Source organism: Fistularia commersonii, chromosome 1 (genome assembly GCF_037954325.1).
Source record: "Fistularia commersonii isolate RoL2024-O1a breed Wild chromosome 1, RoL_Fcom_v1.0, whole genome shotgun sequence".
Classification (NCBI taxonomy): Eukaryota; Metazoa; Chordata; class Actinopteri; order Syngnathiformes; family Fistulariidae; genus Fistularia; species Fistularia commersonii.
The window spans coordinates 16,252,374-16,274,757 of NC_141284.1; the positions used below are offsets into that span (position 1 = coordinate 16,252,374).

The 22,384-nt window shown below is 45.2% G+C and overlaps 1 protein-coding gene across 4 annotated transcripts in view; it reads left to right on the plus strand.

Moving 5' to 3' along the window:
* Positions 1-22,384, plus strand: part of klc1a (kinesin light chain 1a) — a 43,438-nt gene that overhangs the window by 16,175 nt on the left and 4,879 nt on the right. For 2 of the 4 annotated variants that reach the window (XM_086151281.1, XM_086151274.1), the window contains exons 6-13: positions 578-665; positions 6,372-6,473; positions 9,168-9,341; positions 9,721-9,820; positions 9,924-9,976; positions 10,889-10,956; positions 11,476-11,584; positions 12,124-12,285. In XM_086151281.1, coding sequence (XP_086007407.1) covers positions 578-665; positions 6,372-6,473; positions 9,168-9,341; positions 9,721-9,820; positions 9,924-9,976; positions 10,889-10,956; positions 11,476-11,584; positions 12,124-12,285 — 856 coding nt within the window. Of the gene's footprint in view, positions 1-577; positions 666-6,371; positions 6,474-9,167; positions 9,342-9,720; positions 9,821-9,923; positions 9,977-10,888; positions 10,957-11,475; positions 11,585-12,123; positions 12,286-19,127; positions 20,432-22,384 lie in introns of those variants that run through there. The other 2 variants (XM_086151299.1, XM_086151290.1) reach the window with 2 other exon arrangements.

The window sequence follows — 22,384 nt, forward strand, 5'->3', positions numbered from 1 at the left end:
ATACTGTAAATATGACCCTTTGATGTACTGCTTTTTTGTAGCTCCTTAAAAAAATCAGTAAAATCAACCTTACTCTTTTTTTTTTTTTTTTTTTTTTTTTTGGCACCTTCTAGAGTCATAATATATTTAAATTCTATTTAACACTACCTAATGTGTAAAGCTTGGATACATTTTTTTAATACAAACCCAACTTTTCACCAGTCCCAGGTCAAAGGTAAAGGTATAACGAACCCCCCTCAGTTCAGGACCCTCTCAGTGTTATGTAACTGACCCCCAGCCAAACTGTTACAGGTCTTTTCAATGCCAATGCTTCATACTGCAAACATTTCTGAACCAAGAAAAGATTTAGAATAGAACCGGCCTGAGGTCAATGTCCCTTTCTGTACAAGTTTGGACAAACAACAGTGTTTGACCACAAATCTCCTCCACTGAATAGACGCTTAGGTTCTGTTTGGTGAGCTGGAGCACGTGCTGTGGGAACAGCAGCAGGAACACTGAGCTTAACATCTGGTGATCAGGATAGGTATTTATCTTTTATTTCTTTTTAACTTGCACTGTGTGTCTGTCTTTCTCTCAGGGATCAGAACAAGTACAAGGAGGCGGCCAACCTGCTGAATGATGCCCTGGCCATCAGAGAGAAGACGCTGGGCCGGGATCATCCTGCTGTGAGTGCAGCATCTGCATCCTCTACCTTTCTGCCCTTGATGCGTTGGGCATGTGTTTTTTACTGGTGCTGTAAAGCGAATGCAGCTATTTGCTGAATCTAAGCTCGGTACTCCTGTTCAGTCCGACAAAGGAAGAGCTCGACTTTTGATAAATGTGACTAAATGGTGGAGGTGACTATAGCCAGCTGGCAGTCCGCTTAATGTACGTCAATGAAATGATGCTGCAGAACCTCACTCCACCGCCAGTCGTGGTTCCCAGAAGCGGGACTAGTTTTAACACCTTCAATGATGGTTCCTCCATTGTAGGAGGGCACCATGTACTGTCATAGGGCTGCAGCTAACTCTTATTAATTACACTCTTGGTTGCTTCTCTGGATCAGTTTATCAAATGACTGGTCCTTAAAATGTTGTAAAATGTTAGTCGCTGTTCCTTAAATTCAATAGAGTTGTTCTTAAACATCAACCAACCAAAGAAAAGGAACCAAGGCCCATCAAAAGGTGAAGAAATTGACTACCGCCACCCCTATCTCATCAGGGATCACTACAATAAGTTTTAAAAATATTTTTCCAAAGCTGCCTCTCAGACTCACACACAGCTGAAAGTGTATGGGTCTCTCAACTCAAACTGCCAATTTTATCCTCCCACACACGTCATCACATGACCTATCAAACAGATATAGGTTGTAACACAGTTGGCATCTGATATTTATATCAAATACACCGTATTTGATCTGAATTTCCATTAAATCTTCTCAGAACATCTGGAGTGCTTTTTTTTCTCCCTCATTGCACTGTCATCCGTGTGTAGTCAAACTATTACTTTGCTCTGTGATTGACACTCCCTGTGTGTCATTGTTATAGCGTACTTTTTTAGAATTTGCTATTTCACCCTTTGTTTTCAGTTGGGATGGAGAATTTTACACAGAGCAGATACATTCTCTGTGATTAATTGACATCTTATGGAGAACTAACGATAGATTCCCAGCTATCATATGATAAGCTGTTTCAAATCAGGTATGAAGACATTACATTTGGTTACATGGTTATTTCAAGTCAAAACTGTGTGACCTCTGGAGCTTGACAGTGTCGCAAGCCAGCTTCTTGCCGAGCCTGCATTTGGTTTTTCTAAGATCTGATAATAAAAATTCAAAATACAAACCCCACTTGGTTGGTCATGTGACTACTGAGATGTTGAGGAGCCATGCACCCAAATCATGAAACCAAAAATTTGATGTTTCTTAAGTCAATGAATAAATTCATCATGCTCCACTGCCAACTTTTTCCAGCATACCCCCACCCCTCCAGAGATCCATATAATTTAAGAAACAGCCAAAGCTATAAGAATTTGACTCATGTTCGTCGTTATAGTTCATGGTCCCAACAGTAACTCTATAGTTGGCCTTGTTATTGGCAGCTTGACGTCAGCTTGCCCTGGAAATGAAAGCATGCAAAGGAAATGCAACTTTTTTGCAACTTTCAAATTCAAATTGGACCTTTTAAGGCTGAAGGCTTAATTGAGTCTTCATCATACACTGTCAGGATAAACCGCTGACTCAGGTTCCTCAAGCCAGAGGCAACAGGGAAAGTTTCTGCTTTTGAAGTTCATACTCAGCTTAGGGCAGACAAGAACAAGTGATGTTTCCATCCATCTGTTTTATGGGAAAATTATCAGTTTTCTGCAGAAAAATGTCATGAATGGGCTTAAAGCTTGGAGGAGACCAGAAAGATCCTGTTTAGATAGATGATGAAGGCTCTCCTGTTCTTGTTCTCTGAATCCACAAGCTAAAAGAACGGAACCAGGAACAAGGGTCATGTCATGTCATATTTCACATAACATGACCATGCCAAGTGATTTGTGGTAGAACTTACATGTGGCACCTGCAACTGACTCGAAAGGTAGCACCACCTACTGACCGTCCTGATTCAGACATGTAGAAGATAGAGCTGCGATCTGGCATTTCTCTGGCTCCTGTATCTTGTTGACCGTGTCACTGGTGGTCTACTGACAGAATTGGGGTGAACTAACTGTTTTAACCCCAGCAGGCTGGTGTCTCTGGACCTCCATCACCCTCCACTCTGTCGGCCTGAGGTTAGCCTCTCCTGTTCCCACCTCCCTCTTTCCTTTCACCACAGTGTTCTTTTTATTTAAACTGATTTATTTATATATTTTAATCCAGATGAAATCGCAGTTTTACACTGACTGTTAATCGGTGTTTCACTGCCTCTTTCTAATCACCCTTTCATTGAAAATTCGGGTCCTTGTCCCTTCTAGTTTCTTCCACTTTCACTGTAAACTGGTATATAAGGATAGCAGAGAAACAGTCTCCTGACTTCTGTCAGTCTAAAGCTGAATAACATTTGTCCCACCTTCATTCTCCCTGTTGTGTTTACAAACTTAAGGTAGAGACTCTGATGTGTCGATATGTGGCCCACAGACAGACCTCTGGTATTCTTTGAAAATTCACAGCTTGTGTCCATAGGTGAAGGTGGGAATCTAGATTGATCAGTAAATCGAGTTATATGCTTTTTGGCTCAGCTCCTTCTTTACCAAGATGGATTAATTCAGAGTCCACATTACTGTTCCAATGCGTCTGTTTCTCTCCTGCTTTTCTAAGTGAGGCCATTCCGTGCCTTTCACTGCAGACAGTTCTGTAGTGAAAAAGATTGTCAACGCTCTCAGGAAAACTGGCCCCAGAACCCAAGCTGTGTACCGAGGCTAGCCTGAATGTTTTGAGCGTGTACAACAGATCAGGTTCCTTGCCAACCCAAGAAGTGACATTCCATGTCCCTAGAGCCAATTTCTGCAAACAAGGATTGGATGCCAGAGTCCCTGCTGTCCGCCACCACCCAGCTAACACTGCACCCAACTCTCTTGACCCCTCCTAAGGATGATGAGCCCATTGGAAGGGAGTTCCTCTTTGTCCCTTTTTGTCCAGCCCAAAAAGAACAAAGATTGCAGGCCTGGCCACCAGGCGTTTGCTGTTGAGACCCACCCCTGGACATGCCTCAGGGGTAGGTTGCTGTTGCTGTACTGAAACATTCAGTTATGACTTGCGTTCAGGCTTGATGCCTGAAGAAAGATTCCTTTCTCTGAAGGTGTTTTTCAATGTAAAAGAGGCCACGAAACAACAATCACAACTAAATCCTATCCATGCTCAGCTATTCACCATTAAGATGTGTACTTTGTATACACATGTTTCATTAGATTGGTACTTCAAAAAGGTAAATATACATGGTTTAGCATGAGAGTCACTGTCATGAAAGAAATCATCCTTAACTGGATTTGTTAACAATGTATCAGGTGAGTGGTCACCTCACACCAAGAAAGCTCCTGATGTTATTTTCTTGTAGTCTGGAGTCTCCATGATCTCCCGATTCCTACCTAGGTTCTCTCCAGGTTCTCCATCTTTTTCCCACTGTCCAGAAGCAGTCAGGATGTTCACTGAAGACTACTTGGCATAGGTGTGAATGAAAGAGTGAATGGGAGGATGTATCTATCTGGACCTGTGATCGACAGCTGACCTGTCCAGGTTTCACTCCACCTCTTGTCCCAATATTGGGTGGGATTGGCTCCAGTTCCCCCAAACCTGTGAGCAGGATTAGTGGTGCAGAAAATGAATGAATGGATGAATGAATGAATTAATCAATTGCAAAAAGGATTGAAATGGCTGGAGTGAACCTTTGCAAAAAGGATGAAAATGGCTGTATTGAACTTTGCAAAAAGGATGGAAATGGCTGGAGTGAACACTTTTTCCCAGAAAAGACAGGAACATAGGGCAACTTATAAGAGCGGAGGTAGGAGCACGAAGGTAGAGTACATCTTGTATAGACAAGATAACCTGAAAGATCTCAGTGACTGCAAAGTAGTTGTAAGAGAGAGTGTAGCCAGACAGCATATGATGGTGTTTTGTAGGATGACTGTGGTGAGATGGAAGATCAAGAGGAGAAAGGCAGAGTAGAGGACAAAGTGGTGGAAGCTGAAAAGGTAGGAGTGTTGTATAGTTTTCAGTGAGGAGTTGAGAGGCTCTGGGTGGTCAGGGAGAGCTTCCAGATGACTGCACAGCTACAGTTAATGTTATCAGGGAGACAGGTAGGACATGACTTGGTGTATCATCTGGAAGGGGATGGTAGATAAGGAGACTTGGTGGTGGAATGAGGAAGTGCAGGAGTATATACAGAGAATGCGGTTGGCAAAGAAGAAGTGGGACACTGAGGGGACGTTGAGAAGAGAACAGACAGGGGTACAGGGAGATCCAGTATATGGTAAAGATAGAGGTTGCAAAGGCAAAACAAAGGGTGTACAGTAATTGTATGCTTGGTTGTTCAAGGTGGAGGTTGGACTCCATCGGGGATCAGCTCTGAGCCCCTTCTTGTTTGTAGTGGTGATGGACAGGCTGATTGATGAGGCTAGACAGGAATGTCCATGGACAATGATGTTTGCAGATGACCTTGTGATCTGTAGAAAGCGCAGAGAACATGTTGAGGAAAATCTAGAGATTGAGATATGCTCTGGAATGGAAATGAATGAAGGTTAGTCACAGTGCATGTGTGCGTGTGCGTTTGAGAGAGAGAGACCCGGATGGAGCGGTGAGACTACAAGGAGTGGAGATCAAGAAGTTGGAGGATTTCAGGTTCAGAGTGTGGAAAGGAGGTGAAGAGACGGGTTCAAGCAGGTTGGAATGGGTGGAGAAAGATGTCAGGGGTACTGTGTGATAGAAGACTAACAGCCAGAATGAAAGGAAAGATGTACAAGACAGTGGTGAGACCAGTGATGCTTTATGGCCTAGAAACAGTAACAATGGTGAAAAGACAGGAGGGAGAGCTAGAGGTTGCACAAATGAAGATGCCAAAGTCCCCTTTGGGAGTGACAAGTATGGATAGGATCAGGTATGAGTTTATCAGAGGAACACCTCATGTTAGATGTTTTGGAGAGAAGGTCACAGAAGCCAGACTGAGATGTTTCGTTCATGACTGAGATGGTTTGATCATGTAAAGAGGAGGGATAGTGAATCCATTGGTAGATGGATGCTGGAATTGGAGCTGCCAGGCAGGAGGTCTACAGGAAGACCAAAAAGAAGATTTATGGATGTAGTGAGAGAAGATATGAAGGTAGTTGGTGTGAGAGAGTAAGATACAGAGAATAGGGGGAGATGGAGAGGGTTGATTCACTGTGACGACCCCTGAAGGGATAAGTCGAAAGGAGAAGAAGATGAATTAATTTATCATTCTAAATTTTCAATATCATAGGACCACAGTGTGATAGTGCATGATTTTTTAAGAACACATTCAATTAATTAGTTTGGGAAAACATGGAACAGTTTTAAATCTGCAGCAAATTTGCCATGCGCGTCCTCCGTTCATATTTATCCTTTCTTTTTTCTCTGCTCTTTACCTTGTCTGACCCTCATCCCTCACTTCCTCCTCCTCCCACTCCATCCACATGGCTGCCAGATCCCAGCCTGAAACAGCCTCCTTCCACTGACTGCACGTGTCTGACCTTCATCCCTCAATAGATGGTCAAATCGCTTCTCACTGTGATATCTTCCTGTTTCTGAGCACCTTTTCAATCACCTGATCAATGCCACTGAGGGGGGTGCTGTGGTTGCATAAAAGGGTGATGATGGTGATCGATTTCAAAACAAACAAAAGAAACTAAAAGAACTAACAACTATATGAGAAGTAATGACAGTACTTGTTTTCTCACAGGTTGCTGCCACACTCAACAACCTGGCTGTCCTCTATGGCAAGAGAGGGAAGTACAAGGAAGCAGAACCTCTGTGCAAGAGAGCGCTGGAGATCAGAGAAAAGGTGGGTCGTCTCCTCCCCCCCTAACATTTAAAGAACCACGAGGATTGTTGTTGGCAGCATGTCTAGAAGCCAGAGCTCAAAGTAGCTTCTACTTCTATGTTGCCAGCATGAGTGCTCTACCCCAGATGCCCTGTAGTTTCAACAGAGCAGTGCAGAAGCTCATCCTACCCACATTATACCTTGTTTTGGACAAAGAAGATGTGAATGAGGTTGTAGGACTGGCCTTTTCCCAATACAGACTGTGTAGGTCACTAAGAATGTGCCCTGCTGAACACCCTAACACATGTTTTTCTGGCGGAACGGAGGATAAACATGCCTAAAGCCCTGAGATCTTAGTTCTCTTAGCAGTTATTAGTGTGAAAAGGAAAAACACATGGGTAAATGCTTTACTCTCCCAACTTATTCTGGGATGTATTTAAACCTGAATAGGAGGAAGAGTCGCTAACTTGAAGTACATTAGCATACATTAAAACCATTTCATTGTCATGATGTCTGCAAAAAGAAAAATAAATGTATGATTTATTGGATTTTCTATTCAGAGACCTTCACCTTTGTTTTAGTGCAGACAGAGCTAGTGATGCAGCACTTTCTGTTTTCGGTCCTTGTCCGCGGCTCCTTTTTACGAAGGCTCCTCCTCCAAGTGCGAGATGTCAGCTTTGGTTATGCTGAGCAATTTTATTCTGCATGCTACTTAACGTCAGACGATAATGTGCTTGTAGCAGCCAGAGATTTGGCCACAGACTTCAGACAAGTAGGTTTCTCTGACAGGAATTTTACATTTAAGTGGCTCATCAGAATTTAAACTTGGTTTAGGTATAAGTTTGGCTGGCTCTACCTCAGCTTCTTTCCAGTGGAAAGTAATTGCCCCAGACTGCTGCGCTGGGAGGTTCTTAAGGCCCAGGGATCAGTTCCTTGGCGACCCCAGATTTTGCAGCTGTGCAGGTACTTCCCTTGGTTGTGGTGTTTAAAGAGGAAGCTGTCAGATGTGCGTGACTGACAAGAATTAAATGAAAAGGTGGCCATGCCCTGATGGCGCCACCCCATCCTTTATTACAGGCAGGAGCAATGTCTGGGAGGGAGGTGATCATGTGATTGACAGGGAGTGTTCGATGTCAGACCCCTTACAACTTGCTCATTAAGGCCAGAAGAATCAGGAAGGAGAAACAAGAGCTGCTTGGCCCTTGCTTCCTTCATTTGATGCTCTTTGGTTAATCTGGTGGTGTTTTCCCCTGCTGCCCCTGCTTTACCACCTCCAGCCCCCACCCCCGTGTTTGAATGAAGTGATTGCAGCCTGCAAAGAAGGGTGCCTCTTCATCGTAATCCCTCTCTTTACAGGCTTATTTTTTGCTTTCATCTCTTCTGAGCTTTTCCTTTTTCAGTCTCAACCTACTTTCCCTCTGTCCCTTGGTTTTATGTCTCTGAGCTCCCTCTCCTTGCTACTCAAAAGAAAAATACCCAAGCTGCAGATTTTTTGAGGACTGAATCCACTGCGACTTCTAGAACAGCGCCCTCAAAGGCACCGCCTACGCTCTGCTCCTCCACAGATGGTGCTCATTCTTCTCAGAAGACAAAGTATTATTTAGAAAAAAGAGAGAGAGAAAAGGCTGGAGTGTGTTGAGTCACCGTCTCCAGTGAAATTAGTAAAAAATGGCGAGGCTTTCTTCTCTGGATTTAGTCATTGCGTAGTGTTTCCTCTAAACTGCTGTTATACTTTGGCCAACCAACTAATGGTACTATGTTTTAGGCTGGGCCTAAAAAAACTAGAGACCAGGGTGACAGTTGATACATGAAGACGAGCCTTCTGACAGCTCCGAGGAACGGGCTGTTCCTTCAATTAAACTGTTTTCTTTGGTTATAGTCTCATAGTCTATATTTCTTTTTGTCCTGTTCCCTCTGTCTGCAGGAACTGTTGGGTGGCATTTTTCAGAGAGGTTTCAGAACTGGACCAAGGCCCTATGAGCCAAGAAAACCAACATTTCTTTTAAAGGCTACTCTTAAAGAGCGACATTTGTAGGGAGTTCTTTCATGCTTTTCGCCTGTACACTTACATTTTTTTATTCTCACAGCAACTGTGTGGTCTATTTACATAGACCCCATATTCCCTCTATGAGCAGCAATTTGGTGACAAAGGCAAGGAAAATCTCCCTTTAAACATGTAGCAACCTTGAGTAGAACTTGGCTCATGGTAGATTGCTGTCTGGTTCAACTATTTAAGATGAAAGAAAAGGGAGCGATTTCTCCGGTTTCTTCCTCCTGTTCCCGCCAAAAGCCCAGGATCACACTGTTCATCTGGCCCAGACTAATATCTAGATCACTGCAAACAAACAGAACTTCTAAAGGTCACCCCTGGTTCTCTATGTACATGAGCTCTGTGTCAGTCTGTCAGCTTTCATTCAGTTAACCAGTTTTTTAATAGACGTCTTGAATCAAGGTTTAAGTTCGGATCATGTGTCATTCATAATATAATAGCCTGAATGTCTCCTTCCAGGTTGTCTGGTTCTTAGATTTGTAACATAACACCTGTAGCTAGAAGTCCAAGGTCGGGCTCTGTATTCATAATAATTCTGTCTTTTAACCTCCTAGTCCATCTCAGACAGGTGTCAGATTCTTGCTCCCCACCAAATGGAGCCGACCAAATGCATACCGGCATCATGTTCAATGCAGTGACTGGTGTCGTAACCCCCTCCCCGCCAGGTGCTGGGCAAAGACCACCCGGATGTTGCCAAGCAGCTGAACAACCTGGCCCTGTTGTGTCAGAACCAAGGCAAATATGAGGAGGTGGAGTACTACTACATGAGAGCGTTGGAGATCTACCAGACCAAACTGGGGCCCGACGATCCCAATGTTGCCAAGACCAAGAACAACCTCGTGAGGACGGACACACACACACACACACACACACACACACACACACACACACACACACACACACACACACACGAGGCTATTCAAAGGAGAATTTACTTAATAACTTTATTTTTCTGGTAGAATCTTTCAAAACAATGCTAAACATCTAAATAAACAGAAATTGAAGTGAGTGATCTTAGATGCAGGTGTGGTATGAAGTCCTTCAGATATTTTCACTCTGCTTCCTTTAGTCATCCAGTCTTTATCACTGAATAAAATCCAATAAGCACTGTATGTGTTAGAAATAACACGTCAATCTTTGAAAAAATAAATCTGTGCTCTCTCTGTGATTTGCACTCTGTGATTTTTGGCACCTCCCATTTTATCTGTCTGCCTCCAGGCCTCCTGCTACCTGAAGCAGGGGAAGTTCAAGCAGGCGGAGACTCTCTATAAGGAAATCCTTACTCGGGCTCACGAGAGGGAGTTCGGCTCTGTGGACGGTAGGACCTGCTCAAGATGATTGTGCACTCTCACCAAAAGGGTAATAGCTGTGAGGCTTCTGTCCATTTGTGTGGGTCTGATGTCCCCTGTCCCCTCCCTCAGATGAGAACAAACCTATATGGATGCACGCAGAGGAGCGAGAGGAGCAAAGCAAGGTGTGTGCTGAGTGCTGACTGTTTTCTTTTTTTCCTCCTGTTATTTCTTGTTATTTTTAATTTTCAATTCATTACATTTTTGACTGAAAGTGTTAAAACATCCACAGTATGTTGCAATGCGGCTTTTTTGTGTTTCCTCGGATTTGTTTGCGAGAGTTGGCACTCCATCCACCTCACGTGATGTCACTTTTCAGACAGCAGGGCCAGACTGGGGTCTACCCAGAGGTCACACGACAACTGGACACTGAACTGTTCAGGATTTGTCTGAAAAACCATCACCGGGGGGGCTGTTGTCCAACGTGCTCAGTTGTAGGCAGCAAAACCCCCTGGTCTGTTAAGTTTGTCCGCTCTTGAACCTTCTAACTCTTATGTTGCTCAGTCTAACCTTCCACCCCATCCTTCAATCGGTTGAAGAAACAGATAAGGCTGTTGCTGCTCCCCAAGCTTTTTTGTTGAATAACAATGACATTGTGGCAATCATCACTGAACAGTTGACGTTTACACGTCCCCCTCTAGTTTTCTAGTTTTCTGCTTCACTAAAAGCAAGACATGGTGAGTATGTTGCTGAGAGTCAGTCAGATCAGTCCACAGTCCATGACATTTTAGAGAAACAATGAAAGCCTCTGACCCTCCGGACAGATTTGTGACATTAGTTACAGAGAGATTAACGAGCAGATTATGTCTCTGCAGTAACCAGCTAGTCATTGCATGTTTTATCACAGCTCAGCAGTCGAGGGAAAGATATCCTTACTGGAGAGTGATCCTGTGTAAGACCTCTTCAGCTTATGTTTGATGATATTAATCGCAGCCGGCTCCAACATCCTCTCTGACGGAAAAGTAGAGGTGGGTGTGGGACACATGTTGGAGCTTGAGTGAATGCCGTTCCTGACGTGACCACCCTCTCTTCCACAGGGGAAGCAGAAGGATGGCTCACCCTTTGGAGAATACGGAGGCTGGTACAAAGCCTGTAAAGTGGACAGGTAAGTGTGTTTGAAGTCAGTATTTCTTGTCACAGTGAGACAAACGCATCTATCTAATGTCTAATCTGCATCTATCACCTCTATTCATAAATTCAGTCAATTTCCCAGGGTGATGTGATGTGATGTGAGTGAGTGAGTGAGTGAGTGAGTGAGTGAGTGAGTGAGTGAGTGAGTGAGTGAGTGGGTGGGTGGGTGGGTGGACCTAGCAGCCTGTTCACTCTCGTTTTTTACTTTCTGACAAGAAGTGTTGGTTGGCCCCCAGTCAATTCATTATTTTTCACCTACCTGAAGTACCCAGGCCAAGGTTAATTCCATGTTCTGGGACTGTGGCCTCAGACATCAGCCCACAGTTTTAAATTCGTCATAAGTGGAATTCTGACCATGGTTTTTCGCATTTTGTCTCTATATCCTTATTTTCAACAAACTGGCTTTTATACATCCTTGTGAAGCTGACACTTCATCTCAATTCTCCATTATCTTTTGATGCAGAACATTATTAACGCAACCGTTTTTACACAGCCCCACAGTCACCACCACCTTGAAGAACCTCGGCGCACTCTACAAGCGCCAGGGCAAGTTCGAAGCAGCTGAGACTCTGGAGGAGGCGGCCATGAGATCCAGGAAACAGGTGTGGCACCCTGGTGGTGTGATGAGCACCTAGTGGGCTCCGGGTATGGGACTTAGACATTGGGTGGGGGGGCGGGGGGGGGTCAAGTGGCTGAGCTCAATTCAGCCAGCCCAGACAACAGGATGGTAGAAACAAGCTGTAGAAAAATGGCTTTGCCCATTGAGTGTCATGGATCATGAATACAAACTGCATTTGGATTACAAGGTTAAAGCTGACGGTTGGCCAGATGCCACTCAAGTTTACCAGCCTGTTGGTGATAAAAATCCCACTGTATTTAAGTTTTAAAACATTGTGAAGGGTTTGAGGCAAGCTGAAGGTCCAGAACCACAGGATGCAGTCCAAAAGAAGTCTTCAACTTTAATATCAATTGGATTTGATGATTTGTTTGTGCTAGCTGTATGTTGTGTGTGGCTATGTGTTGTGCATGCAAGAAGGCTGCTGGTCATCCAAACGGAGGTCCTTAGATTTTCATTTATCAGATTAGTCGAACTCACATTTATCACTAAACATGTGTATGTGCGCACGTGTGCGTTTGTTAGGGTCTGGACACGGTGCACAAGCAGCGCGTGGCTGAGGTCCTCAGCGAGCCAGAGGCCCGCGAGAAACAACGAAGCCGCGAGAGCTTGACCTCAGACACCGTGAAGTACGAGAGCGGGCCCGATGGCGGCGAGGAAGTGAGTATGAGCGTGGAATGGAATGGGGTAAGTACAGTACACAGCCCTACTCACAGCACAAGAATATGACAATAGACCACACACATGCACTGCTTTCACAGAACCTGCTTTCACAGTGTGTGTTTCGGGACAGAAGCTGCAGGGGGCAGCGTGTTTTGTAAACGTGCTGAGGGTAAATGTGCTTCTATCCCCTAATATCCTCGCTGAGAAAAGCATCTGCAAGAAATCCTGTAAAATTGTTATACTATATCTGTTATAAGTATTATAATATTCAAAATATTTATTAATACTTATTTTAATTGAAACTACTTTTAACTTCTGCATACAAATCCTTCCATCCATCTTCCCCCGCTTATCCGGAGTCGGGTCGCAGGGGCAGCAGCCAGAGCTCTGAGGCCTAGACCTCCCTCTCCCCCGCCACATGGTCCAGCTCCTCTGGGGGGACCCCAAGGCGTTTCCAGACCAGCCTGGAGACATAGTCTCTCCAGCGTGTCCTGGGTCTTCCCCGTGGTCTCCTCCCAGATGAACATGCCCAGACCCCTGGGAGGCATCCTGACCAGATGCCTGATACACCTCATCTGACTCCTCTCTATGCGGATGAGCAGTGGCTCTACTCCGAGCTCCCCCCGGATGACTGAACTTTTCACCTTATCTCCAAGGGAGAGTCTAGCCACCCTATAGAGGAAACTCATTTGGCCGCTTATATCCGTGATATTTTTCTCCCGGTAACTACCCACAGCTCATGACCATAGGTGAGGGTTGGAAGGTAGATCGACTGGTAAATTGAGAGCTTCGCCTTTTGGCTCAGCTCCCTCTTCACCACGACAGACCGGTACAAAGTCTGTATCGCTGCAGACGCCACACTAATCTGCCTGTCGATCTCCTTCTCCATCCTTCCTTCACTTGTGAAAAAGACCCCGAGATGCTTGAACTCCTCCACTTTGGGGCAGGACCCAGAGTGGGCCTTCCACCCATTTCCAGTTGAGCACCATGGACTCTGATTTGGAGTTGTCGATCCTCATCCCGCCCGCTTCACACTCAGCTGTGGACCGTTCCAGTGAGAGCTGGAGATCATGGCCTGATGAAGCAACAGAGCCACATCATCTGCAAAAAGCAGAAACTCAATTCCTGCGGCCACCAAACTGGATCCCCTTGATGCCCTGGCTTCACACAGAAATTCTGTCCATAAAAGTTACAAACAGAATCAGTGACAAAGGGCAGCCCTGGCGGAGTCCAGCTTTCACTGGAAACGGTCCAATTTACAACCAGCAATGCAGACCAAGCTCTGACACCGATCATATAGGGACTGAACAGCCTGTATGACAGGGTTCGGTACCCCATACTCTTGGAGCGCCCCTCACAGCTTAGTCCGCGAGACACGGTGGAATGCCTTCTCCAGATCCACAAAACACGTCGACTGGTTGGGCAAACTCCCATGCTGAGGACCCTGCCAAGGATATAGAGCTGGTCCACTGTTCCACAACCAGGATGAAAACCACACTGCTCCTGGATCCAAGGTTCAATGATCTGACGCACCCCCTTCTTCAGCACCGCTGAATAGACCTTACCAGGGAGGTTGAGAAGTGTGATCCCCCTGGAGTTGGAGCACCCCCTCCAATCCCCCTTTTTGAAAAGGGGGATCACCACCCCAGTCTGTAAGTCTAGCGGCACTGTCCCTGACATCCTTGCAATGCAGCAGGGGCGTGCTAGCCAGGACAGCCCTACAACAACCAGAGCCTTGAGGAACCCAGGGCGGACCTCATCCACCCCCGGGGCCCCGCTACTGAAGAGCTTTTTGACTGCCTCAGCAACTTCAGCCCCGGAAATAGGTGTGTCTGCTCCAGAGTACTCTGGCTCTGCTTCCACACTGGAAGGCGTTTCAACAGGGTTGAGAATGTCAGCAGCGCCCCGTTCCCACTGTACACAGTGTTGATGGAGCACTACTTCCCCCTCCTTAGCCACTGGATGGTGGACCAGAATCTCCTCGACGCCCACCGGTAGTCGTTCTCCATGGTCTTCCCAAACTCCTCCCATGCCCGAGTTTTTGCCTCTGTAACCACCGAAGCCATATGCCGCTCGGCCTGCCAGTACCTGTCAGCTGCCTCCAGAGCCCCATGGGCCAGAAAGGCCCGATAGGACTCCTTCAGTTTGACGGCATCCCTCACCGCTGGAGTCCCTCAGCGGGTTTGAGGATTGCCGCTCTCAACAGGCACCGACCACCATACATCTGCAGCTCCAGTCTGCCGCCTTGACAATGGAAGCACAGAAGATGGCCCATTTGGACTCAATTTCCCCCGCCTCCCTGGGGACATGGTTGTAGTTGAAACTCCTTCTGACAGGAGTCTCTGCTAGACATTCCCAGCAGACCCTCACATTACATTTGGGTCTGCCAGGTCTGACCGGCATCCTCCCCCACCATCAGAGCCAACTCACCACCAGGTGGTGATTAGTTGACAGCTCTGCCCCTATCTTCACCTGAGTGTCCAGGACATGCGGCCGCAAGTCAGACGATACGAACACAAGGTTGATCAAAGAACTATGGCCTGAGGTGTGTTGGTTCCAAGTGCACATATGGACACATTTATGCCTGATCATGGTGTTTTTTATAGACAATCCATGACAAGCACAGAAGTCCAATAATAAAACACCACTCAGGTTCAGATCAGGGGGGGCCATTCCTCCCAATCACGCCCTTCCAAGTTGCACTGTCGTTGTCCACATGAGCATTGAAAGTCCCCCAGTAGAACAAGGAAGTCCCCGGTAGGAGCACTCTAGCAACCCCTCTAGGGGGGACCGCTAGGGAAGAGGTGGATAAACTGAACTGTTGTGTGCATAGCCACAAACAACAGTCAGAACCCGTCCCCCGTCCCCCCAGCTGAAGGCAGAGGGAGGCTATCCTCTCGTCCACTGGGTTGAACCTCAACGTGCAGGCGCAGAGACGGACAGGCAATCAATATGCCCACACCTGCCCGACGCCTCTCAATGGGAGTAAATCCAGAATAAAAAGACTCCAGCCCCTGGAGTGGCCTGGTTCCAGACTCCACGCTTTGTGTAGAGGTTGGTCAGACTATATCTAGTCGAAATCTCTTAGCTTCACTCACCAGCTTGGGCTCCTTCCCCGCCAGAGGGGTGACATTCCATGGTTCAAGAGCCAGCTTCTGCAGCCGAGGATCAGCTCCCCACTCCGGCTACTGCCTGGCTCACACTACGCCCAGCCCCCTTGGTCCTTCCCGTGGGTGGTGGGTCCAGGGGAAGAGGGATCCATGTTGTTCCTTTGGGGTGTGCCCGGCCGAACCCCATGGGTGAATGCCCAGCCACCTTGGCCTGGCTCCGGGGGAGGGGTCTGGTGACCCACGTCTGGGCAAGGGAAAACTGGGTCCAATGATTGTCTTCTTCATGGGAGGTCTTCTGAGCCACACTTTGTCTGGTCCCTCACCTGAGACCTGTTTGCATTGGGTGACCCCTCCAGGGGCATAAAGCCCACAAAAACATAGCTCCCAGGATCACTAGAACACGCAAAACCCCTCCACCACGGTAAGGTGGCAGCTCACAGATACAAAATGCGTAGTAATTTTATTCATGTCTTTTTTTTTGTTTGTTTTTTGTTTTCAATTACTTTGCAGGTATTATTGTAATTTTAAATTTCTGGCTTACTTCTGTTGCCGCCATTGCAGTTAAGACTTCAGACATTTGTCTCTGATTTAATTTAATTAGAAGAGAGGGTTTGGAAAAGAGGTAAAGAAATGTGTGCAAGCAGGGAATAATGGGTGGATAAAAGTGCAAGGGGTGATGTGTGAGTATCAGCTGGAGTGAAAGGACAGGGGTAAAAGGGAGGGAGGGGGAGACCAGCAATTGCTGTATGGTTTAGGGACATTGATACCATGGAGGAAAAGACTGGAGGTTGCAGAGATGAAGATGTTGATGTTCTCTTATGAGTGAGGGGGATGGATAAGACCAGGAATGTGTCCATCAGAGGAACAGCACATGTTAGATGTTATGGAGATAAGGTCAGAGAGGTGTGACTGAGATGGTTGGAAATGTACAGGGAGGGATTATCAATATTTGGGTGGAAAGATGCAGAGACTGTAACTACCAGGCAGGGGAATGAGAGGAACACCGAAGAGCAGATTAATGGATGCAGGGAAGGGGGGCATGAGGTTGGTTGGTATGAGTGGAGAGAGTTAGATGGAGGCAGATGGTTCACTGTGGCAACCCCTTAAGGAGAAGAAGAAGAAGAAGAAGACTCCCAACAGCCCCAACGCCCATGCCCCTACACTGACTTCTGTCAGGGAATATGCACCATTGTTCCCTCACTTGCTCTGATCCATTTTGGACTTGGTCGGTGCTGAAGGTGCTGATTGACTGTCCACAGCCTGATAGCTCCTGTAGTAGGGATTGCCACAGCTAGACAGTGGTTAGAAACCTGCCTTACATACTGCTTAGATTTTCTGCAACTAAACCATCTTGCTGTAAATCTCCCTTTTAACTAATACTTCAGTCTGAAAAGGCGTGAAGGCTGTTCGTTTTCATTCTGACACTAACAACAACATTAACCCCCAATCAGCAATCAGCCCACCCCTAACTGCACTGACACCTCTCTGCAGAGACACAGCTGTAGGATCCCTGTTTTGCATCTCTGCTGCTGCCCACAGTGGGCCTGCTGACATAGCAACAGTAGTTATAGCACCCTGAACAACCAATCAGCATCTCTCCCCCCCCCCCAGTCCCCAGTTGTCAACACTCCACCCTCAGGAGAGTCGCACATCACTGGGGCCTGTTTATCACAGACTGTGTCTGCATACCCTGGAACCTCGTTAATTTGACAGTAAACAAAGAGGGTGGGTCAGTTTCTCCAGATTAATTCCTGTCAGTTTGATTTAAGTGGAAGCGGGATGATACTACTTCCCGCAGTGATATTTTTCATCACTGTGTGGAGTGTCTGAGGTGGAGGCGGTCAAACACATAATATCTTATTTCTATCTCGTCATTTGAGAAAGCTCTGGAGAAAACTTTGGGCTCCAATGGCTCTTGAATAGAAAAAAACAGGGATGAACCATGCCTGCCTGCTCTTAAGAGCCTACCCCCATACCATTGGAAAAACCTTGTAAATGAAATTGGGCATAGCATCAGTGAACACCCCCCCCCCTTTCCGCCCCTCTCCCGTTCCCTTACCGCAGATGGATGTTTAAATCATGTTATGCAGGAGAAAGAAGGGGTTCCACTGGAAGAATCACCCAGAAGCCGCTGCCTTTAAAAACATGTCTGCCATAAGCTGAAAGCAGACACGACTTAAAATGTCAGTAGACTCACCAGCTGAGAACTGAAGTCAGCCTTTAAGATGACAGAAGATGTAACAGCGCACTGCAGCTCCCAATGTGCAGGATAATAAACATGTGAAAAGAGCAATGAAGACCAGTGAGACCCAGCGCCAGCAGACCTGAGTGGGAAGGAGGGAATGTTGACCAGGTCAAGGGTTAATACATTTTCAGTTAAACCACCCAGCTGACTGTTGCATGTTGTTTCTGACCCCTGCTGACAGGCTCACACACATACACACACACACACACACACACACACCATGTCCCATCAGAAACAGATATCACCCCCTCAAATTCTTTCTCTTAGGCCAACATCTTTCCTTCTGACTTCACATGGGCTCTGTACTGTACTCCTTCTCTGTAACTGTGGTGTGTTTGATAGACCGTGCGTACGTGCGCCTGCGTGCGCGTGTGTGTGTGTGTGTGTGTGTGAGTGTGTGTGTGTGTGTGTGTGTGTGGGAGGGAGGGTGTTAGAGAGAGAGAAGGTGAGTGTATGTCCTATAGTATAAATTTTGACAGCACTGTGTTCACCCCCCACCAAACTCCCCACCCTGTGGCGTGTTTGCAGCCAGAGAGGGAAAGTCTCTGAAGGCACTTGAAGAAACGGACAGTAAAGCATCGACATCAAATAATCCTAGTTCTTTGTGGAGATTATTCCATGTCTGTCTGGCTGCTCCCATGTCTGCTGTACCTGCATCCACCCGCCTACCCCCCTGTCCATCTTCCACTTTCCCAGACACTGCATTTCTCCCACTTGTTCAATGCTGTTGATCCACCACCTAGTGGCCATTTCTGAGAACAACATCAGTGTGAACAGAAATCCTTGGAAATGGAAGTTGTGGACCGCAATCTTTCTAGACAATTGTTTTTTTTTTTTCATTTGAAATATTTATTTTTCACAGTTTCAGCCACAGAACCCTGATTTCATTAAAGTCTTAAAATGTAACTTTTTTCAAGTCTATAGATTTTATTGCCTCACAGTTGTCTTTTTTTTTTTAAATCAATGTTCCCATTAGGTCAACAGAGAATTTTTGCAGTTTATTTTTAATGTATTCAGTCACTTTGGATTGTCCCAACATCTTCACAAAGTCCGAACCACACCTGCTTTGTAGACCCAACATGCACACTTCATGTTGACCACATTACCTTCTAAGACCAGTTTTTGCAAGACTAGTTTGAAGGACCTTAAGATACACCTTGGTTTCTGCTCCTTAAGTTTTTTGTCATGGAATAGAGGAATGTCATAGAGCAGGTGGGATGAGGGCCCCCCTGATGTCTATATGATTGATGGATGATCCAACCAGGTTAGACCTGGATTCTCGCCTGTGTCAGCTGAGATTGAGTTCAGCCCCCTGACAGTGAGAACAGGAAAAGAAGTATAGATAACAGATGAAAAAAAAAAAAAAAACCTGACTTTCAGTGGGAGAAATATTGTCTGCTCCTTCCCCTCTCTTTAATCAGTTCTTTGAGCTTATCCGTCTGTATCTCACCTTGATGTCTGTTTTTTTTCTCTTTCATATTTTCTTCTCACTTCTCCTGTCTGACCGCCAGGCGTAACTCCAGATGCCTTGTCATGGTTCTAAAAACTTGTCTTCTGTGTGACGGATGCCTCATCTCTGACCTGTCGCCTTTGCAGATGTCTTCAGCTCTGGACACCCCCCTTCTCTCGCTCTCTCTCTCTCGATGTCTCTCTCTCTCTATGTCTCTCCTCCACCACCTCTGTTTTCTGGCTGGACTCATGTGTACATTTCCTAATTTTCCTCTGGGAGAGGTCTGCGCAGAGACTAAACCATCATTATCCCCTGCACATTTCAAAGTAGCACCCTAGTGGGGTTTAATGGAAATTCTGCTTTCCGTTAACAATTTATTCTCGGGTTGAAGGAGGGGTTTTGTCTTTCCCCTTTCCCCTTTCCCCTTTCTTTCCAAATGTACTTTTTGGATGTAGATAGCTGTTAGGAACCATGAGTGGAGGAGCTCTAGGCCTTCTCAGTAAGAGGGGTACCCGAAGGTGACGTTCGAAAAAATGTTATTTAAAAGAAACTTCAGAAGGAAGAATGAAACTATCAGAAGCTGCTCAGGTAGTCATCAGGATTTACAGTTAATACCCAGTACCAGAAAGGCGAAAACAGTTAGAAAAATGTAAATAATTAAAGAGAAATAAGAAAATGAATTGCCATTAAATACAGCCTGTAGTTGCATTTGTTGATAACAATAATGCTTTTCTGTAATTCCTTTGTGGGAAGCTTTTGATTTTTTTTTTTCTCTTAGAAATAGTTAACTGTTTAATTTTCAGACCAACTGATTCAAAATGTTTAGCGTCTTTTTTGGTGTTGGGCCTGAAATCAGTGGGCTGATATTTCAGTCATATCTAGACCATATTGTCATCAAGCTCATTTTATGACATTGTGGTTCTGCTGGTCCGGTTCGAGTTGTATTAGGTTACCAATTGGACACAGACTCAAATGGCAAAGATGAACGATGCAGCATTATCGTCCACGTTGGTCCGTAGTTGAACATTAGTATTAGCCTGCTGTAAATAATGCTTGCATGATGCCCCAGGAGAAGCCCCTGCAGTAGTATAGTCTGCGATGTATTGCTCTGTGCTCATTGGCTGGCAAGGACTGATCAAGGTGAATTGTGTGGCAATGTCATTGGGGAAGGATCTGGTTACCATCTGTACAATGAGGTGGAGAGTAGGGGGTGAAAATCAAATATGCTGCATTTTATTGGACATTTCCGAGCTCAGCTCTCTGCTTGTCTGCTCACCACTAATCTCCCGCCTGACTGTCCTGTTTGTGCATCTTCCAGTTTGTCTTTCTAAACTTCTAATAAAAATGCTAAACTCTTCCCCACACCAGCCTGAGTCTGATGCCTCTTCCTGTGTCGCTTCTCTATTTTCTCTGCCTCTTTTGTTAAGGGTGGGATGCAAACTTGAGTTAGAGTCATTTAGCGGGCTCTGGGTTTTAAGGTCTGCTTTGAACTTCTGTGCCAGTGGAAGCTGAACAGCAGCATATCAGACTATGTCATAAGACAACACACTGATCTTGCTCCTCCTGCCAAAGGAAGGAAAAATTTCTTGGAAATTGGACAATAGAAACACTAAGGAGAAAACCTGTGAAAACCCAATAAAGATGTGACACCAATCGTTTGGGCTCAATCACTGGTGGTGGTGGGTGTCATGGTTGCCATAACTACATTTTAAAGTGGGTACACCTCAAACTGGGGCCAAGCTAACCTGAGCCACACCGGGGCTACACAGCAATTCAACGCAGAAGTTTAAATCAGCCTTCAGCCTTATAGTCATAGCACATTAAGATTGATCCAAACCAAGGCCTTAGGAAAAAATACATTGGTTTAACCGTCATTTATCGAAGACCCACAAAGGCGGTTTTTCACTTCTCTGACAACAGGAGAAAATGTTGCCCTTTTGTGACAAAGATTTAATTCTCTTCTCCAGTGATTTTACTCTGAAAATCAAGAATGCGTTTCATCTGCTCCTCCTTTGCAACTAACCCGAGGTTTCAAGTTGTTCCACAGCAGTAAGATGGAAAGTGTTGACCCCTCCACTGCAAGTTAGTAGAATGGCAGTGATCCTCACTGGTGTAAATTACTCAACTATTTTGTGTTGTGTGTTGGGGATTTTTGTGTTTGAGTTTTTTTCCTAAATTTAACTCTATGGAGAAAGTCTGCAAGGTTCAACTACTTCATGCTACAAAGTTGGTCCTAACATTTAGTGCTGGGTCCATGCTGTGATTATCAGTGAATGGGCTGAAATCTTCAAACACCTACTTAAATGTACTCGATTGGTCGATCATTTTTTTTTTTTTTGTGATGCTACCTAACACTGCTAGCTCTGACTCTGAGGTCTGAAGTAAACAAAGGGTTGAACTGGTCCAACACGTCTTTCTCCAAAGCAGGAATACTTCCACAAAACGAAAGTTAAGATTTATAAAACTTAAATCAAGGTTCCAGTCTACGAAATGCATAACTGTTGCAATGACAATGCAGACGGATTCAAGATTCAAAGCGTTTATTGTCACATGTACAGTGTAGAAATGAGTTCCCAAGTCCAGTGAAATTCCTACTTTGCTGTCCGTAGTGCATTGGGATATGTGCTGGTTGAAGAGTATAAATGTCGTTTTAAATATGATTATTGAAATGAATGTGAACATTGTAATAGAACAGTGATGACAAGTTTAATGTAGCCAGGGTTTCATGGCTACAAAGAGAGAATTATAAGTAAACACTGCTTTAGAACTCACATATATACAGTCATGAATGGGTTTATAAATCCCACCCCTTTGCCTCCGCCATCTTATGCCAACATCCTCATTGGGAATCTCTGGCCTTGGGGTTTCTTTGCCATAGAAGACTGTGGTTCTTTCAGAAGTTACAGATACAAGCTGAATGTACAATCATGTTTTCATGTCCATGGGAACATTGATCACATGTGACATTCAAGCCTTGATTTCCTGAAAAACATCTTGAAGGTCATTAGTTGATCTGAAACAGGTCTGACTTCACAGATTAAGATATGACTTGGATTAAGTTCCTAAATCTTTGAATATGAACAGGGTTCCAAGACATCTGGGAATACAATTGAGCATTTTGCTAATACGGTAATCAAAAACATATGGGCACTATCACATAAAATTAAGTATCCTAGGAAAGCCTTGTATTGTCCAAAAATTTTTTTTTTAACTTATATTTGAAGTTAGTGAGGCACAACTGTATTGAGAAATTCTCAAACAAAAACATTAACTTAAAATTTAGTTTTTGAAAATCATTTGAAAAGTAAACAAATTAAT